At 36.8% G+C, this 17860-nt stretch overlaps 1 protein-coding gene across 16 annotated transcripts in view; it reads right to left on the reverse strand.

Moving 5' to 3' along the window:
• The window catches only part of FSIP1 (fibrous sheath interacting protein 1), a 69915-nt gene extending 52242 nt beyond the window's left edge, over positions 1–17673 (reverse strand). For 4 of the 16 annotated variants that reach the window (XM_064424184.1, XM_064424190.1, XM_064424183.1 and 1 more), the window contains exons 1-11: positions 17540–17673; positions 16192–16315; positions 15925–16072; positions 15666–15835; positions 14690–14839; positions 13135–13307; positions 12188–12272; positions 10655–10753; positions 7685–7776; positions 6886–6993; positions 3355–3519 (exon numbers count right to left, since the gene is read on the reverse strand). In XM_064424184.1, coding sequence (XP_064280254.1) covers positions 3355–3519; positions 6886–6993; positions 7685–7776; positions 10655–10753; positions 12188–12272; positions 13135–13307; positions 14690–14839; positions 15666–15835; positions 15925–16064 — 1182 coding nt within the window. In that variant the 5' untranslated portion in view covers positions 16065–16072; positions 16192–16315; positions 17540–17673. Of the gene's footprint in view, positions 1–3354; positions 3520–6885; positions 6994–7684; positions 7777–10654; positions 10754–12187; positions 12273–13134; positions 13308–14689; positions 14840–15665; positions 15878–15924; positions 16104–16191; positions 16316–16583; positions 16804–17539 lie in introns of those variants that run through there. The other 12 variants (XM_064424185.1, XM_064424189.1, XM_064424187.1 and 9 more) reach the window with 12 other exon arrangements.
• Between the last annotated feature and the right edge of the window lie 187 nt (positions 17674–17860).

The following is a 17860-nucleotide window of genomic DNA, read 5'->3' on the forward strand; positions in this document are numbered from 1 at the left end:
GAAAAAAACCCAGAGCTTTCTCTTGCAAACCATAGATTCTATAGAAAAAATCAATAATGGCAAAGGTAAAAAGCCTAAACAAAAAACCTTCCCCTATCTTGATAATCAATTCAACACAAAGGGGCATGAGCAGCCATACAACAAAAAAATACTCTATTCATTCTTACTTTCAGAAGCAGCTCAAGAAATTTTAATAGAGACACAAGGAAAATAATTCCAAGTAGCATGACTAATTGGAAAGAAAAACAACCTTCACAATTCAACATTCAACAGTAAATTCCTCAGCTACTATTTATGAAAAACTGTATCTGTAAACAACTTTTTCTAAACATCAAGCAAATCTATGAGTTCTGACAATTAAAGCAAAATATTAGTTGCTTGAAAATAAACTTACTTTAATACAGTAAAAATTGTTTAATATTTATTTCCAATCAGTAATAGTTGGCAGTACCATAATGACAGTAAACTTTCCTGTAACAAGCATATTTTTTGCTTCATTAAATGTTGCTTTCATAATTATTCACAATAATCTATTTTATATTTGACCACTCTGGAGCATTAAGCTGCTGCTTCCTCATAAGTAGTTCTTTCAGCCTCACTTCTCTCATCCCTGAATAGTAACTGATAGAAACTCACACAATATGAGTAAAGTCAAGGCTTTTGCCCACTTACTAATGTTTTAACATTATTCTCAAAATATCATTAAATAAGTGTATAAAGTATTATATCAAGGAAAACATTTTATTATCAATGTTTTGCACACTTCAGAATACGTTTTGTTTCAATTATATAGCACATGTACATAGTAGAGAAGTCCATTTAAGATTACTTTGTTTTTCATATTTTTAGATCTGTAGAAAATTGTTAAACATTTTACATAAGGGAAAATACAAATATTAAGCAAGAGCCAAAGCTGAAACAAACATAACGCTAAAGAGAAATATGCATTATTTGAAGTACCCATAATTATTTGTTGCGCTTTCTCTCCTCCGAATTTTATACATAAATAATAACAAAATCCCACCTAATGAAGCATATTAGGGTCATACAATCATCTTGAGGCATAAAACTGGCTGATCAGTTTATTAACCTGCTTCTAGCCATGCTCTGAAACAGATCATCATAATCTGTGAAATTCATCTGTTTTGGCAAAGCACAGGCATAGAGTATAAACTATCATGGACTTCATTAATTGAAAAATTAGTGTATCTTCTGAATTTTGAGTATTTATTTAATCTTAAACTGCAAACTGTAGACCACTGCTATAATAGAAAAAGGGAATATTTTCTTGATTAAAAAAGCCCCCAACCAGTTACAAAAGAACTCCTCATGATAATACACATTAGTTATCTTTCAGAACAACCAAGCCTACAGATATTATTATTTCTTTATATACCATCTTAATTTGGTTTCGTTTTCAGGTAATTTTTCAATTTTTCAAGCTGGTAACTGTACTCATCACACACAATCTTACATTTCATATTCTTCAGCCTATCATTTTCCTGTTTCTTTTGGGATCAAATTCAACTTCATTTATTCTTCCCCCAAAATATTAAGTAAGACAGAAACATTTTTAAATATTTAGTTGATTTGGCACCAAAGCAAAGAAACAGTTCTGAGAGAAATGCAGTTCTGATGAGAAACATTTCCATGTAAAAGAGAACATTAGTCATGGAAAAGCATTCTTAATCCCACTGGACTTCTTGCACAAAAAGATGAACATGTCTGCTCCTCTGTTACAGCTCAGCTACGGTATTGCAGGATAATTGAAGCCCAATATTAAAGATTTCAGAGTGAGAAAGTAGTTCCTGTATCCTGGCAAAGGATCCATCAGTGACTAAAAGGACATCTCCCACAGAGGCAACAGTGATTAAGTGTTTGCATTTTGGAAGCTATATGTAACATAATTCTTGGCAGAAAAGAATGTGCAGCTTCATCACATGCAACTCCAAGCTAATTCTAAATTAAAATCATAGAACTACAAGGTCTGAAAGCTTTTTACATGCTGTCAAACAAAACTGAAGGGAACTGCTTTTCACTAATGAAAAGTAACAAGGAATTAGCTACCTGGTTTTGGTGTTAGGTTTAATATTACTCAAAAAAGATAATACATTACTCTTTAATTAGCATACACCTAAATTCAAGTTTCTATTCAACTACTTCTGGGCTATTACCTGAAAGGAAGCAACAACAATAACTTGGACAAACATTTCCAAACAGAGCACTCATTATCCCAGGCAAGTCACATTAACTTCAAGCTGATGTCTTGCAACACTAAACACAAGATCAGGCAATCACTGGCAAGCTCAGGGTAACAACTGCATTTGTTATGTGATTACCAACAAGAGGGAGGTGCTTTTTCACACATTAGATCCCAGCTGGTAAATGATCAACATCAAAATGTGACTCCTCTGGAACTGAGCTACAGAGGAGTATTGCTAGAAGTAAAACAAAACCTCACGTTCAGAAAGTAGCCCATAAAAAAATTACATTAAAGTGCCCTTACAAAAGGAGAAAAAAAACAAGCCCACAGGTATTTTAGTCTTTCAAAGAGATGTTTCTCATACGCTGGTAAATGAAAACAGTTTTGTGAATGAACATTTTTACAGATATTCTCTGATACTTCAGTTCTAGCCATAAAATTAAAATATTACAGAAGTAAATAAGCTTTGTGCAAATAAATGAAAAATAAGAATTAGGGGGTTTTGTTTTAAACTCCATTATAGCAGAGACAACTGTATCAGGGCATGGGATAAATCGGAGTCTTCTAAGTACAAAATTCAAACAATCATTTCTCAAGGCTGAGACCTTGATTTTTAATCTTCAAATCTCAATATTGCTGGCAAGGCAAAAAGACAAAGGCCATGAAAAACAAGGGACACACAATTTCAATCTATCTTCTACAGTCTTTATTGCTTATCAGTCACTGCCTTATCTTTCAGATCATAAGTGAACAGGCACTTTTGGTATCCTGAGATAAGAAGAAACCTAATTCTAACTCCCAAAGGTAAACTAAATGCATAATTTGTTTCTATGATGAAAAAACCACCCTCATGCAGATAAAAATGTACAAGTTACCAATTTCTGAACATGTATCTTGGAAGTGTGGAATCAACAACTCTTAAAAACAAGTCAGTTCTCGAATTACATATGACTCAAAACAGCAACAAATTATTTTTCCATTGTTTTTTACAGCTAAAATTTCTCACTTCACTCCTTAATACATAAACTTTATGAATAAATAGAGGATCCTAAAGAAAAATGCAAAAGATACAAATACAGCCATATGCAGTATTGATCTCAGCACACACTTCATATAAAATATATGCAAATGAGCTCCGATCTGTAACCTACCTGATACATCTGGCTTGGACATTTTGAGCTAGAGCTGGAAAGAGCAGGAAGCTCCCCATCAGATAGTAGAAGTTGAAGCTTACTGTCAATCTCATTCAGGAGATGAAATTCCACCAGTTCAGGTGTGTATCCTTCTCCTGGTGCCTGCCAGACAGGTACATTCTCCTGTTGGATGCACAGAAAATACTTATGCTTCATTCACAAAGGAAACAGACTTTTAAGGGCAGTTGCATATCAAGTGTATTTATTTTTCAGATAAACCATACTTAATAATAAAATGTACATTTTCATCCATCTCAGTATACAGCTGAAATCTCAATATTCATGTCCCTAGCACACTCGAGAGCAACTATGGACAGAACAAGTAGAGACATTCATACATTTATCACTTTTAAAAATAACCAAGGAGCAACTTAAATGGACAGCCACTTTCCATCTGAGAAAGGAGTCAGAAAGTGAGAAAGCCTAACCAAAACTTGGTTTGGAATGAAACTGCAGAGGTTGATACTACAGCAGAAACCACCTGGAGCCAAATCAGAGGGTATGAGACGTAATGTGACACTTGCAAGGTACCACCCATGAAGTAAAAAAGCATTCACAGGGAATCAAAGGAACTGCTCTGAGGTCAGTAGCTGCCATCCTTCTAGAGCCCCTACGTGTTATATCAGAAACTCTGGGAGAGACACAAAGCAGAGAGTAAATCATGATTTACATGACATTTTCCTCTTGATAGCAGTTAACACCTGAATAACACATATGAATATATACTCCTACTACATACAGCTGCATGTTGTCAGTGAGCTAGGCCACTTAAGCCAAGCCAATGAGCTCATACCCACAGACAGATGCAGGTTTTCCACAGCAACTTGGCACTCCCTGCCTCACACTCAGGGAACCAAGCCTGCACAACCCCCATCCACTGGGTATCAGAGTTGCAGATTACATCTCTGTCCTGACCACAGCAGAATGAAGCAGTAGATAGGACCTTAGAAGAGAAAGGATGTGTCAAAGGACACAGCGTAGTGCTGGTTTCCTTTCTTCTTCCTACCTGAATAGGACCGGCACCTTCTCCTAAGACTCTAACATCTGCCTTGCAAGAAATCCATGCCCACCATTTGTTTCCAGCTTCCAGATTAGTCCCCTAGCTATTCAAGCAGTTGCATCCATACAAGAGGAGGAAATAACAGCTTCCAATTACAATACCACTGCTATGAGGTCATTTGTGGTTCATCCCCATTACCCTAAAGCATATTAGTTGCAAAAAGAAAAAATAAGCATACCCCAAACACCTGTCATAAATTATCTCCATAATAAATGAAAAAAAAAAAAAAGAAAGAAAAAAAGAGAGTCGAGAGAGTAATCTTTTTTGTGAAACAAATCAGTTCTAATGCTTTATCATACAAGCATGATGACACACAACTAATGAGCCTGACCAGACCTGAGCTGACTCCAAAATAGCCACTCACAAACTCTTAGATGCTTGCCAGCTTTGTAGAAACATATGTTCAGGTGAGACAGTGACCACAAAAACATAAGTATCCAGCATAGTACTATATTTGTGTCATGTCAACCACCTCCTAATCAGAGAATGAAAATCACAGAGCAAAAACACAGAAATGACTTAACAGGAGTACATTAAGATGTAACTGGACTCGTGAGTTACAGCTCAGTTTCTGTATCCCATACTCCAAACATCCAAATTACCCCAGCAGTCATTTTATTCCAGGATGAAATGGAATCACACATCCTCTTTTGTATTTTCAAGATAGCTTTGCTTGGAAAATAAGCTTCTGTCCTGTCAATGTTTCCTGTGTGTTAACTCAGAACAATACTTTCATAACAGCACAGTCAGTACTTTCTGTGGAACATCTGAAACAATTATCTGCAGCTCCAGCTTTGACAATTAAATTAGCATGAATATGTGTACTTCTAAAATATCTTAAACATTCAAAAAACATTCTTTCAAAAAGTGAGAAGTGCTGTTTGGATATTTGGCATATATAGTAGTACAAGTCAAATAAGGTTATCTAAATCCACATTACACCATACAGATGCATTCATACAACATTCATAACCAGATCTGCCTTGATTGGCAGCCTCCAAAACATTACTCCAGCCAATGTGATTGCACCAACTTTTTAAAAGTCAGAATAAAATAAGATGAAAGAGGCCACTAGCTGGATAGTTACCTGGGCCAGCTTGAAGTTGTCTAGATTACTCATTGGCTGATAATTTCCTCATGATTTTCGTTATGAAGTAGCCACAGAAATGCTTCAGCCACAAAAAAATTCAATGTGGAAGAATCCATCACTAGACTAGACAGACCTAAGTAACTATTATCCTTTCTTTCACTGTACTTTGATAGGAGAGTTAAGAACTTTGTCCTCTAAAGAAATTACCTAGTACGGACTAGAGTAACACACAAACTACCATTCTTGTCCATGGTATCAAGAACATACAGCAACACACGTGTCCTGTGAGATGATCTATTTCATATCTAATATTAACAGTGAAATCTCTATAGATAAACAACAACATGATAGTGACATGTGCCAAATGCAAAATGTAGACAAATGTTATACTTTTCCATTGCCTTGATGCCTTGAGAATTGAAGCCAAAAAAAGTACAACTGTTAGTTGGAATTTGCATTAGCTACTCTGCATAAATGCCTCTAAATTCCATGACAGACACTAGCTTAAAGAGAAAGAAAACCTAGTAACTACATGTTTTGAGAAAACATTTTTGCAATCAGTAAAATAAATAATTTTTAAAAGCCACTATTCCCTAGGTCAGAAAGCTATATTTACTAACAGAAGGTTGTTTAAAACATCTTCAGATCTTTAAATTATGGCATTTATCAAACTAAAGACCATCTCCTAGAAACGGTGATTGATGGGACAAACAAATGTTACTCTCCATGAGAATAATTTTTACTCACTTCAGCACCTGCTATTCACTGAAGTATGCAGACTGTGCACTGTTTAACAATATTATGTTAAAGCATACATGTCTAATGCTTAAGCAAACTATGTACTTTTAAGACAGACTGAGTTGGAAGCTACAGAAAGATGCTGGAAGCCACAAAAAGATTGTGGCTAAATGGACACAGAACCTTCATAAATGTTATTTCCCCAGTTACTGCATTTTTAAGTCCATTTATCAGTCATCAAAAAACTGTTGTTGGGAGGTTTTTGCAAGTAGTAGCTGGCCTTCCTGCCTGAGACTACAGCACTAACCATTCAGACTGATACTCCACAACTTCACATTTTATGCAAAAAAAAGGTAATTTTCTTCAAGTGTTGTTCTAAGGTTTCCTCCTCCTGTGCCCAACTTTTCTTTTAAGTTCTGCCATTAGTAAAATTAACAAAGAAACCAATGAGAATTCATTTTTGGAGACAAATTCAACAGGATCTATCATATTTTCTCTCATATCTCAGTAGGGTATTTCATGGTAGAATTAACATAAAATTTAGATTTACTGTAAAAATAAGTGAAATACAATAGAACAGTACAGTGTAAATTTGTCATACCTCAAGATCTTGCAATTCAGTTCCATCTTCTGTATCTTTCAATAGTTCAGTTAGCCTTTTCCTTTCTCCCTCAAGCATAACAAATTGGTTTCCTGAATCCCTTGCTAGCTGAAATATTTGCAACAAGAAAAAAACCCATGCTTAAGAATTCCACTAACTCAAACACCTCCAAAACAAAGCTTTTAGACTCTGTTTATTTCAATAATACAAATTATCACTCTGACAGAAAAATACAGCAGCCTACATATTTAATTTATAATCCTATCTTAGTCTTTAACATAGTGGGGAAGCAAATATTTTTCATTAGATGAAAAATCATGATACCTACTAGGTCCTCACAGGAAAAAAAGCAGAAAATCAAGGGATGTATTTTCTGACAAAACGTGGTCCCATCCACGCTACACATGAACAATGTGTATATCTATCCCTTATTTATGCATCAGGTTAACAGTAAATAAAGTTAAGTTTATTTAACAGTAAATAAATTTTTTAAAAGTCTTAGGATATTGCCCTTAAAAAAAACTATGTCCAGGCACAAGCACAATTCAGTTTCCAGTACTATTTATCAAATGCATAGAAGCTGCATTATCCTAACCAATATGAACATCCAAGTTGAGAACTGTCTAATACAGTACTCTGATATAAACAGCAGTTTTAACAAAAAGGTAATATCTTCATTTATGCCTAACTAGATTCTGAAGTTCCTGATTTTACAAGAAAACTGTCTTCAAAAGTATTTATTGCCTAATTTCTAGCTAACATTTTAAAAATGTTACTGGTTTTATGCTTCAGTGCTTACCTCAATGTTCTTTTTAATGAAATGCTGGTTGGTTTTATTTTTGCTATGCGTTTTTTCTGCTGTTTTTTCTGTTTCCAATTCACTTGGATAATCTGATGTTTGAGGAAGAAAAGTTGCTACATTAAAATCATTCCTATTTTGATTCTACAAGAACTGTAATAACATCAATCCCATTCAAACGTTTAGCAAATATATAGAGTCAATAGACAAACTTTTTGTATGATGTTTTTATTATTTATGTAAATAGTAGTATGTATTATTGCATTTAAAACATACTATTGCCAAAATCTAATTTCATTTTCAACTTTTTATGATATGAAATCACTCAATGTTACAAAGGCTGAAATACTTTTGGATTTCTGACCTCAAAAATGTTAAACATGGTGGCCTTAAAAGCCACAGCATTCCTTTAAACCCTATCATCATTGCAGTTTTCTCATCATTACAAAACCAGACAATCATTTTTTTGAAAACCACAGAACTATCTGGAGACATATCAAGTACATTTTTCTAAATAAAACAGCTGAAAAACAGATGATATAGTTGATATTATTATAACAGTTTATAAAACAAACATTGTTAAAAAATAAAACTCATCATAGAGCTGTAAATCTATTAAACACACACATGATATTCTAATAACAATAGGTTTCTGTCCATGACCAAAAAAAAAGGCATGATTCTGTTTTTCAGAGACTTTTACCATGCTTAAAATAACAATTCCTTTACAAACAGCAAATATTTGTCACATTAAATAACAAGTCTAAGCAAATATAATCAACTTCTAAATCTCAAGAACTACTTCAAAAGCAGCCATGGTACTTTTTGCTTTTCTGGAAGCAGAAATTTGAAAAATGGGTGGGTTATTTCCCTACAAAAAAATGAATTTGACATGTTAGATACTAAAAGATAGGCTATATGGAAGTAACTGTTTTTCAGAGGGAATAGAATGAAAGCAAGCTCCCAAAGATAAGAAATAAATTCCATGCATCCTTTACACACAAACCTTAAAGGACTGAGGTGCTGGATCTGACCAAGAAATCCCCTCACAGCTCAAATGTGTAACTGTTTTCTGAAAGTATCCTAAGCTTTCTTTACCATTACCAGGCAACACCATGTGTCAAGGAAATGGATCATATAGCAATGTAAGCATCAATATAAAGATAACAAGTTGCATCCTGAAATGAGCAGAACATACCAAACACCAATATAACCTTACTTTTAAGCTATATCTTTCACTTTACTGTAGAAAAGCATTTTTGAGTGGGAGCTATCATACAGAACATCTCAGAACATTGAAGAAAGAAGGGAAAGACATGGATCACTGAGACAAAGAATACACTGAAGACTGCCAAGGGTAATTAAAAGAGAGATTGCAGCTAAACAAATTTTGCATGTGCATTTTGGTAGATTTGGCATATATTTCAAAGATTTGGTATAAATCTTGATGAGACTGATGAAGTAACAGCATAAAACTAGTGCATACATTCTTCTTCACAAGCTCCTCTTGTTCTTGGTCTGCCTTTATGACAGCTGTGACACAGAAATCCAAAAGAAACTAAAACAGTAATTCTTAGCTATTCAGACACCACATGAAAAGCCTCCAGCAGAAATAGTTAAAGTCATTTAAAGCAATATATATTGCTCAGAAGCTGTAAGTGATCTCTACTTCATGCATTCCCAAAGTAGGAATGTGCAGAACATCTCAAAATAGTGCAAGTGATAGCAACTCCCAACCATGCCTGTACTGGGAGCTCCAGAAGTCAGTGCTGTATTGAAACCTGCCATTGTTATTCAAGGGCACTCCAGCACAACTCAGAAATTTTGGAGCAAGAAGCTGAGGGTCAAGCTTTATTTTAAGGGAGGAATGAAAATACATGGTAGAAAAACAGAGAAATTAAAAGCTCTAGCCCAGAAAGACAAGGTCACATACTGGGGAACTAAGACAAGTGCTAAAATTATAAAGGAGCTGAGTTCCATGTTAAAATTAAAACATGCAGTCACATTCTGCAAACTGCAGAGGTATTGCTGCCATCAATGCTTCAGCCTTAAGGAATGCACTTATATTAAATCTTTGTCATCTCAGTCACCAGGAAGATCGATTCCTTCTGTTTACATAGAAGGGTGGTTGACAAAGAAATAAACAACTGCAGCTGATAGCAATGGCACTTGAATCTATTGTTCTTTTATCACAACACATGTGAAAAGTTACAACCACAGAAATTTGAATTTCAAATAGGAAAAGAATAGAGGCATACAAGCACAATTCCATCTATTTTGATGGAATTGTGGATGGACACAGTACATCATGGACACACTACACCACTAACAGCATTTGAAATGTCTGTACAATGCATGATATCACATGATCCCTAAAAGAATCGGCACGTGTTTGAGTTTTGTCAGAAAGTACTTATTTCATAAAAGCAACGCAGACTTTACAATAATCAGGATACCAAATATAAAATAAGTTGTCTGAAGATTTACGCTTGACACAAATCTGTACAATTTCTGCTGAAAACCAAAAAAAATACAGTACAGTTGCAGTCAGATTCAGCACCACCTGTCATTTTTAGATGGTTTCTTGAATATAAGCCTATTAATAAAAGCTACAGTACCTTAGAGTAACAGCAGAGATAAGTTTTTAAAGAATTGCCATGAAGAATCAATGATACATTTTACAATATACCAGTTACACACCTCTTCCTTTTGAAATTATAGAAAAATGGCTTTATAAACCCAGCAGTAAAAAATTTCTTAGCATGTTGAGTAAAACGTCTTAGATAAGTCACACAGCTGTTCTCTTCTTCCATTTGCAATAAAGGTAAGAATTGTCACTATTCCAGTAAGTAACCTTGCTTTTTCCCATTTCACTGGCCTTGCCAAAAGGCTGAGTCTTCATTACCCACCCATTATACATGTCATTTTCCCATTTCTAACAATACAAACTCTACCATTAATAAAGCTTACCCTGGTTTTCTTGGGCTTTATGGCAATCATAATCTTCAGGATTCGTGTGTGGGTGAAATACGGAAGTACATATTTCATCTTCTTTAGTATGGGAGAGATCTGCAACAAATTTTTTCCAGTAAAATTTAACTGAAATATATTTAAAGAAGATCTAACGTCATGTGTATCATACACTCAGAAAGCAAAGAAATTCACTTGGATAAATGACATAAGCACTGTATTTCTCAAAAAATAAAGAAGGGGAAAAGTGTAAAGTGTGAGTCATATTCATGCAGTTTCTTATGGCTGTGTTCATGTTTTTAACAACTACTGCCCTTGGAAGACAATTCATCACATTCTCCAAGACATAGCCTAAGGCACTAAACTCAAATGCCTCTGCAGACACCATGTGGCAAGTCATCTAAAACTTTGAATGAGAGTAATGCATCCAGGTTTTCACAGCTGGTGTCTGCCTGTGCATGAATTATTAGACTTCCAAGCAGCTTAGGTCAAGGGCATAGTCTAGAAAAACAGTGTTAAAACATCCTAGTTGTTTCAGTTACTCAAAGAAAAAAATACATCAGTTGAAGTATTCATATGTGCCAACTGGAAATACAGGTTAGAGCAGTAAGACGCAGTTTACACACGTAGCACTTACAGAAAACGACTCATATTGCAAAGAACCAAACTAATTATATGTGATTTTCACAATGAAAAAAAACATACAATAATCAGTAATAATGAAGTGTAATGGATTCAACTGAACAAATGATTTTGTTAAACAGAGCATTGGGTAAGGAATTTAGGGCTGTTTAATTAACCCTGATTTCTGCTGTGTGTCAGAAGTTTTTCTTGTGCCTGAAAGGCTTGGAACACTTAAAGTTATTAATGATTTTGTACCCGAACTTGTGCTTGGTTTCATAGCTACATTAAAAACTATAATAGCTCTCATATATAATTTACTTAATAAAGCTCTATCAAATTCAAGTTCTGAAAAGCAAAATATATTAAATGTATTCAATTTCAGTATCAACCAGGACAGCCACCAAGACATTTGTTTAATTAAATAAATACCAAAATAAGTAAGACCTAAAAGTACGGCACTAGCAGGATACAGAAAATATAAAGTTGGAGGAAAGCTATAAATCTAAACTATGCAGTTTTTCAGTGTAGTACACCAGAAACTACATGATGCACATGGTCTCTACAGGCGTTACTTTTGAGATAGAGTTAGCAGTTATATAGTCTTGTTTGTCTAGTGTTATTTTAATATATCCTGACATCTACTGGAGGCTTTCTAAATATCACCCATATCAAATTGTTTCTTTCCTTAGTAACCCAAACTTTAGCATAGAAATAAAAGCAGGTTACATTGTAAATAGTAAGTTTTGTTTAAATATTTTAACTACACACTGCTACCATTATTATACATGTACTTCCAACATTCAAGATGAGATTTTTACTCAACAATAACCATTCAGATCTCAAATCCTTATTCTCTTCCCAAAAAGAAAAAAGACAGGATGTATCACAATTCTGTTTCTCTTTACTTACCAGCTGTATTATGCCATGATGCGAACACAGCTAAAAACTTGTTTATGTTTTCCACCTCCTCATTGCTTCCTGTGGTTCTGATACACTATTCAAAAGAAATAAACTGTGTATGTAGAGATACATGCATGCATTTAAAGTAAATTCTTTAAAGGGAAATACATTGTCTGCTTATCAGATCTAATGAACTTCAGACTCTATTAAAAATTACTCTTCTCAATTTATTTTCATCTTGAAGCTATCAGAATATCTCCTGAAGTTATGACAAAAGTATGGTGAAACTTTAATGCCTCAGTTACATATTGCCTTTTATGTGAAGACTTCACCAGACAAAGAAGTTCTGTAATATCTATGCAGCTCCAAATCCAAATCCAATTAAGTTATGAAATGCAGTCAAACCAATCATGTTTTTTCACAACTCCCATTTCTATTCATGTAAAACAGAGGAAATACTAACTTGTTTCAAGGCATTTAACTGCTAGAGGCCAAGACAGGGCTAGGATAAAGGAATTTGTGTTGTAGCATTCTTATGCCTTCTTCAGGCAGCATCTTTAATTTCTTCAACAACAGACAGTACTGAAACAGCTGGGCCTAGGAAGGATCCCACTTGAGCAGAATAAATGCTTTTCAGCCTGACATTACCTCCTGACACACCTTACCCTCCCTGCAAGCAGAGAACTCAAGCATAATACTATGCTAATAAACCACTCCCAGACAGCTGGGTATTTGGCAATTTGTCTTATCAATATTTAAGGACCATCTCCCTCTTTCAAAGCATGCCTAGCCAATATGTATTAAAAACTATCTAATCTTACTTTTTAAGATCCACTTCTTAATTTTAGTTAGCCAACTGTGAGTTTTTTAATAATAAGGCTTCTCTGAAATACAACAATTCTGTAAGATGGTACTCTGAGATATATCAGTCACAAAATAAGCAGAACACTTCAAACCTGAAGTTCTTCCCAGAGCATTGCCCTCATTTCTCTGCCTCGCTTTTTAACTGCTTTTTCCTTAAAACACTGTTTTTCAAGTATTGCATCAAGTTTATTCATTTTCTTTATAGCTGCTTGAATCCGAGTATTTATGTCCATGTCTTCAGAACATTCCAAGTCAGAAGAGTCTGCTGGAGAATATATTTAAAATTAATGTTGGCTTGAAGCAAGTCAAAAAACCAAACAAACATTAAAAAGCAGTTCAAGTAATTTGGCAATGCCCATAGACGAGAGTACAACATTCTCAAACACATGTTAATTTCTAAACCTGTTTGTAGCAGGGAAAAATACAGAAGTCTTTGCAAAAGAGTGCTGAATCAAACTCTGAGCTGCAGCAGTTGGATATGGAGGTGTGGGAGAGGAAAAGTCACTTATTTTGAGCAAGTGATTTGATTAAAATTTATAACAGCAGAGTGACAACATCTCCACAATATCGGCAAAAAAACACTGACCTTAAAAATATAAGGCAATTTTTTCAGCCTGACTTGTAGAAAACATTTTGAAATTAATAATTCAAAAGATAGACTTTTTAGGGGGTTAAGAGAGACTCTGCAATATCTCTGCCTTTAAATATTAGAGAATTTTCAGTCTTATGTCTTAGCAAAACCAGATTCCAATACTGGTTCTAGAAAAATATTGCTATAAAAAATGAAAAACTGTGAAACATGATGGAAACTACCATCACTTAATTAAAGTAAATTTCTACATTTTCTCCTTTTTTTTCCTAAATATGCAGATTGTAATTACAACTTTTACCTTTTCCCCTTCCTATAGCATCCTCATGCTCTGTCCTCTTCTATGGCTTCCACATTAAGAGTAGAGGAAACACTTGTAGCACTGTCCCTGATCCCATAGACTTACAAATTTTGGAACCCTGCAACACTCTATTTAATTTTCTAATCTTTCGAGGTCAAATGCTTTACATAGCCATTGATCCAAGCATTGACTGTGATGCATTGGTCTACTTTATGCCATAAAAATAAGATGGATACAACAAGGGGAGAGCTATGAAAATCTAAGTGAGCTGCTGAGGACAGATGGACCAAAGGACAGATGGTAAAAAAAAGAGCACTTATTTCAACTGGTCTGAACTCAGCAGATTGATATAAACCTTAAAGTACTGAGTGAAGCTTTAGGTTGAGTTCTATTGAATTTCTGTTCTGTAGATATTAATATCAGGTTTGGTGACCAAGAATGCTGCATTGGATATGATAACCACTGAATTCTGCCTTATTAGACTGATTGAATCTACGGAAAACTCAAATTTTATTATAGTGCTAAAGAAAATTAATACCCATTAATAAAGCAATTCTCTAAATAAAGAATTCATCCAATACCACTTGCAAAGCACAATTCATATACATGTTCAATTTGCAGTATTCTAACTGTAGAATATACACACAAATACACAACCATTACAAACTCTCTTAGAAGCAATAATAAGAAAAGGAAAGGGTTTTATTGCACATGCTCATTCCATAAACCTGAAAAGTACTATCTGATTTTGCATTACCTGGTTTTCCTGGGGAAGGTTCACAAGATTTCAAAGTTTGTGGACTAGTATCTGACTTTGCATTACTTGGTTGTCCTGGGGAAGGTTCACAGAATTTCAGCATGTGTGTTTCAGTGCTTTCACCTCGAGAACCTGAAGTAGAGCTACATCCTGAAAAACGCAGGGAAAAGCCTTTCACAATAAACCAGATACATTTTTGTCAATTAGGGATCACCACAGAGCCCTTGCAATGAATTAATTTTAAAAATAGCATATACTAGTACACCAGAACTCATGTTAAAAACAGGAGCAGGAATCAAGGGATTTCTTTTGACCCCAATTCTGTCATGAATTCTTAATTAAATTTCAAGACAGTATCCAAACATCTGCTTCATTCACTGGCCTTTTCACCTCTATTTGTAAACAGTTGGACACCCCAGAACATTAATCCATTATCATTTACAGAATGACAGAAGAATTCCATTAAACACTTCTGCAAGTGTTTCAATTAAAGTTATACACTGCATACTTATATTTAAAGTATTTTATTAGTATTAACGTTGTTCATTTGTTAAATGCTGTCATTTATAACCATAAATTCCAGGTTTTTGGACAGGTGGACCATTATTAGGATACAATGTTTCTAAAATAGGATCATGATTACTCTGAAAAGTTTGATAAAAACATCTTAATGAAAACATTTTCTAACATGATTCCATGGAACACACACAGATGGGTTTTAATGATCTTTTAGGCCAGATCACAGTTTATGATGCCACAAGACATTTACTGTACTGTACTGACAGTAATAACACATTTCTTTCAAAGGTGGATTTCAAATAGTGAAGAGAAATGAAGGTATGGATTTTGACATCTTCTTTTCCAGAATTCTGCCTATTTGCAACCTCTGTTCCCTCAATCCGCAGAATTTCACCCGAACTATAAAAACTTGATATTTGGTCTAGACACAACACAAGAAAGTTTTAGTCATTCCCACCTGACAACTTGTCGGGATTCCACAGACACTTGTGAAGAGAGATGATCATGCTCTCCACTGTTTGCTGATCAGTTCTTACTTCCTGGACATCAGATTTATCTCTGTCATCACCTTTGTCTTCTGCTGGACAGCCATCTTCTAGACTGCCACTCTGATAATCATCAGCCAAACTGACAGGTGAATCAACCTATGAAATGCAAATTACTGCCACCCTGAAAACAGGGATGTTTTGGGTGAAGAAGATAACCACAATACTCACGTGCTATCACAAAGGACAACAACAATTCTGTACAATGCTGCAGAGAACTTCTTAAATAAAAGAACCATTTTCAGCTCTGATACTGATACCAGGAAAGAGCTCTTTTTCTTAGATTTCACATTGATTCTCCAGCTCATCATTCCCTAGACTGTCAGATTTGGGCTTGTCAGGCTAGGGTACTAAAAAAGCAGAATACTACTTCTTTAGCATTCTACTATGAGGAATTAGGCATGGAGGTTTTAAGCTGCTGAAGGAGAGAAAAATTACCTCTTGCAAACATGGTTCTGGTGTCGTTAACTCCATAGATGTATTTAAAAATCTACAATTAGGTCGAGCTAGATGCAGGCCTTGAAATTTCATCCAAGCTCCTACTTGTAATATCCACTGTTACCTAAATTCGGGGGGGAAAAAACAGCAAAAACAACATTTTAAATGAACAGTTTCAAAATAAAGCACTACAAGCCCTGCAATATTTCAGATATAGATCATGTAAGTTTCAAATGCTTTCTAGCAACTTCATGTTGCAAGGTTTTTCTAATTCAGACTGGCTTGCCACTCAAGTATGTGCTTTTCTTTTTAATATACATAAAAATATATATCATCAAGCCAACCAAAGTATTCAAACATGCTTATAATCAAAGATATTTCGAATAGCATACATCTTACAAATAATCTCACAACAGAGGAATTATCGCGGCTGTAGTTTAAACTACAGACACACGCGTTTCTCTGAAAAAGACAACAACAAAACTGTGTGAATTCACAGGAATTCGACATCTCAGAGCATCGTGACACGTGCTGGAAATTCTCAGAGGGCTCAAATTAATGAAAGTTTATTTCAGTATAAGGGAGGCAGGGAGGAAGGGAGGCAGGGAGAGAGGAAGGGGGGAGGAAAGCAGGGGGGGAGGGAGGAAGGGGGGGAGGAAAGCAGGTAGAAAGGGAGGTAGAGAGGGAGGGAGAGAGGGAGGGAGAGAGGGAGGGAGGGAGGGAGGGAAGCAGGTAGGCAGGCAGGGAGGGAGGAAAGCAGAGAGGGAGGCAGGGAGGCAGGAAAGCAGAGAGGGAGGCAGGGAGGCAGGCAGGGTGGGAAGGAGGCAGGCAGGGAGCACAGGCAGGGAGGCAGAGGGGCCGGCAGGGAGGCAGAGAGGCAGAGAAGAAGGCAGAGAAGCAGAGAAGAAGGCAGAGAGGCCGGCAGGGAGGCAGAGAGGCAGAGAAGAAGGCAGAGAAGAAGGCAGAGAGGCCGGCAGGGAGGCAGAGAGGCAGAGAAGAAGGCAGAGGAGAAGGCAGAGAGGCCGGCAGGGAGGCAGAGAAGAAGGCAGAGAAGAAGGCAGAGAAGAAGGCAGAGGAGAAGGCAGAGGAGACGGCAGAGGGGCCGGCAGGGAGGCAGAGAGGCAGAGAAGAAGGCAGAGGAGACGGCAGAGGGGCCGGCAGGGAGGCAAAGAAGAAGGCAGAGGAGACGGCAGAGGAGAAGGCAGCGGGGCCGGCAGGGAGGCAGAGAAGAAGGCAGAGAAGAGGGCAGAGGGGCCGGCAGGGAGGCAGAGAGGCAGAGAAGAAGGCAGAGAAGAAGGCAGAGAAGAGGGCAGAGGGGCCGGCAGGGAGGCAGCAGCCCCGTCCTCACCGCGGGAGGGCAGCAGCGCGGGCGCCGCCGCCGTTGCCGTGACGACCAGGCCGGCGAAGTCTCGCGATAGCTGCGGCCGTGGCGGCGCGGGCCCGTCGGTGGCGGTGCCGGTTCCGCTCCCCTGCGCCTCCGCTCCCGCTGCGGTGCCGCTCCGTTCGCAGCGATCCCGACGGGACCGAGCTCCCTGTGCCCCGCTGGAGCTCTGCCCTCCCCGTCCTGGTGGAGAGGAGCGCTGCCTGCAGGGCGGCTCCTTCCCCGAGCCCCCCGTTCCGCAGCCGTGTGAGCTGCGGGACAGGCGCCGCGCCGTCCCTTCGGAGCGGT

This window comes from Passer domesticus, chromosome 6 (genome assembly GCF_036417665.1).
Source record: "Passer domesticus isolate bPasDom1 chromosome 6, bPasDom1.hap1, whole genome shotgun sequence".
NCBI classification, from domain to species: Eukaryota; Metazoa; Chordata; class Aves; order Passeriformes; family Passeridae; genus Passer; species Passer domesticus.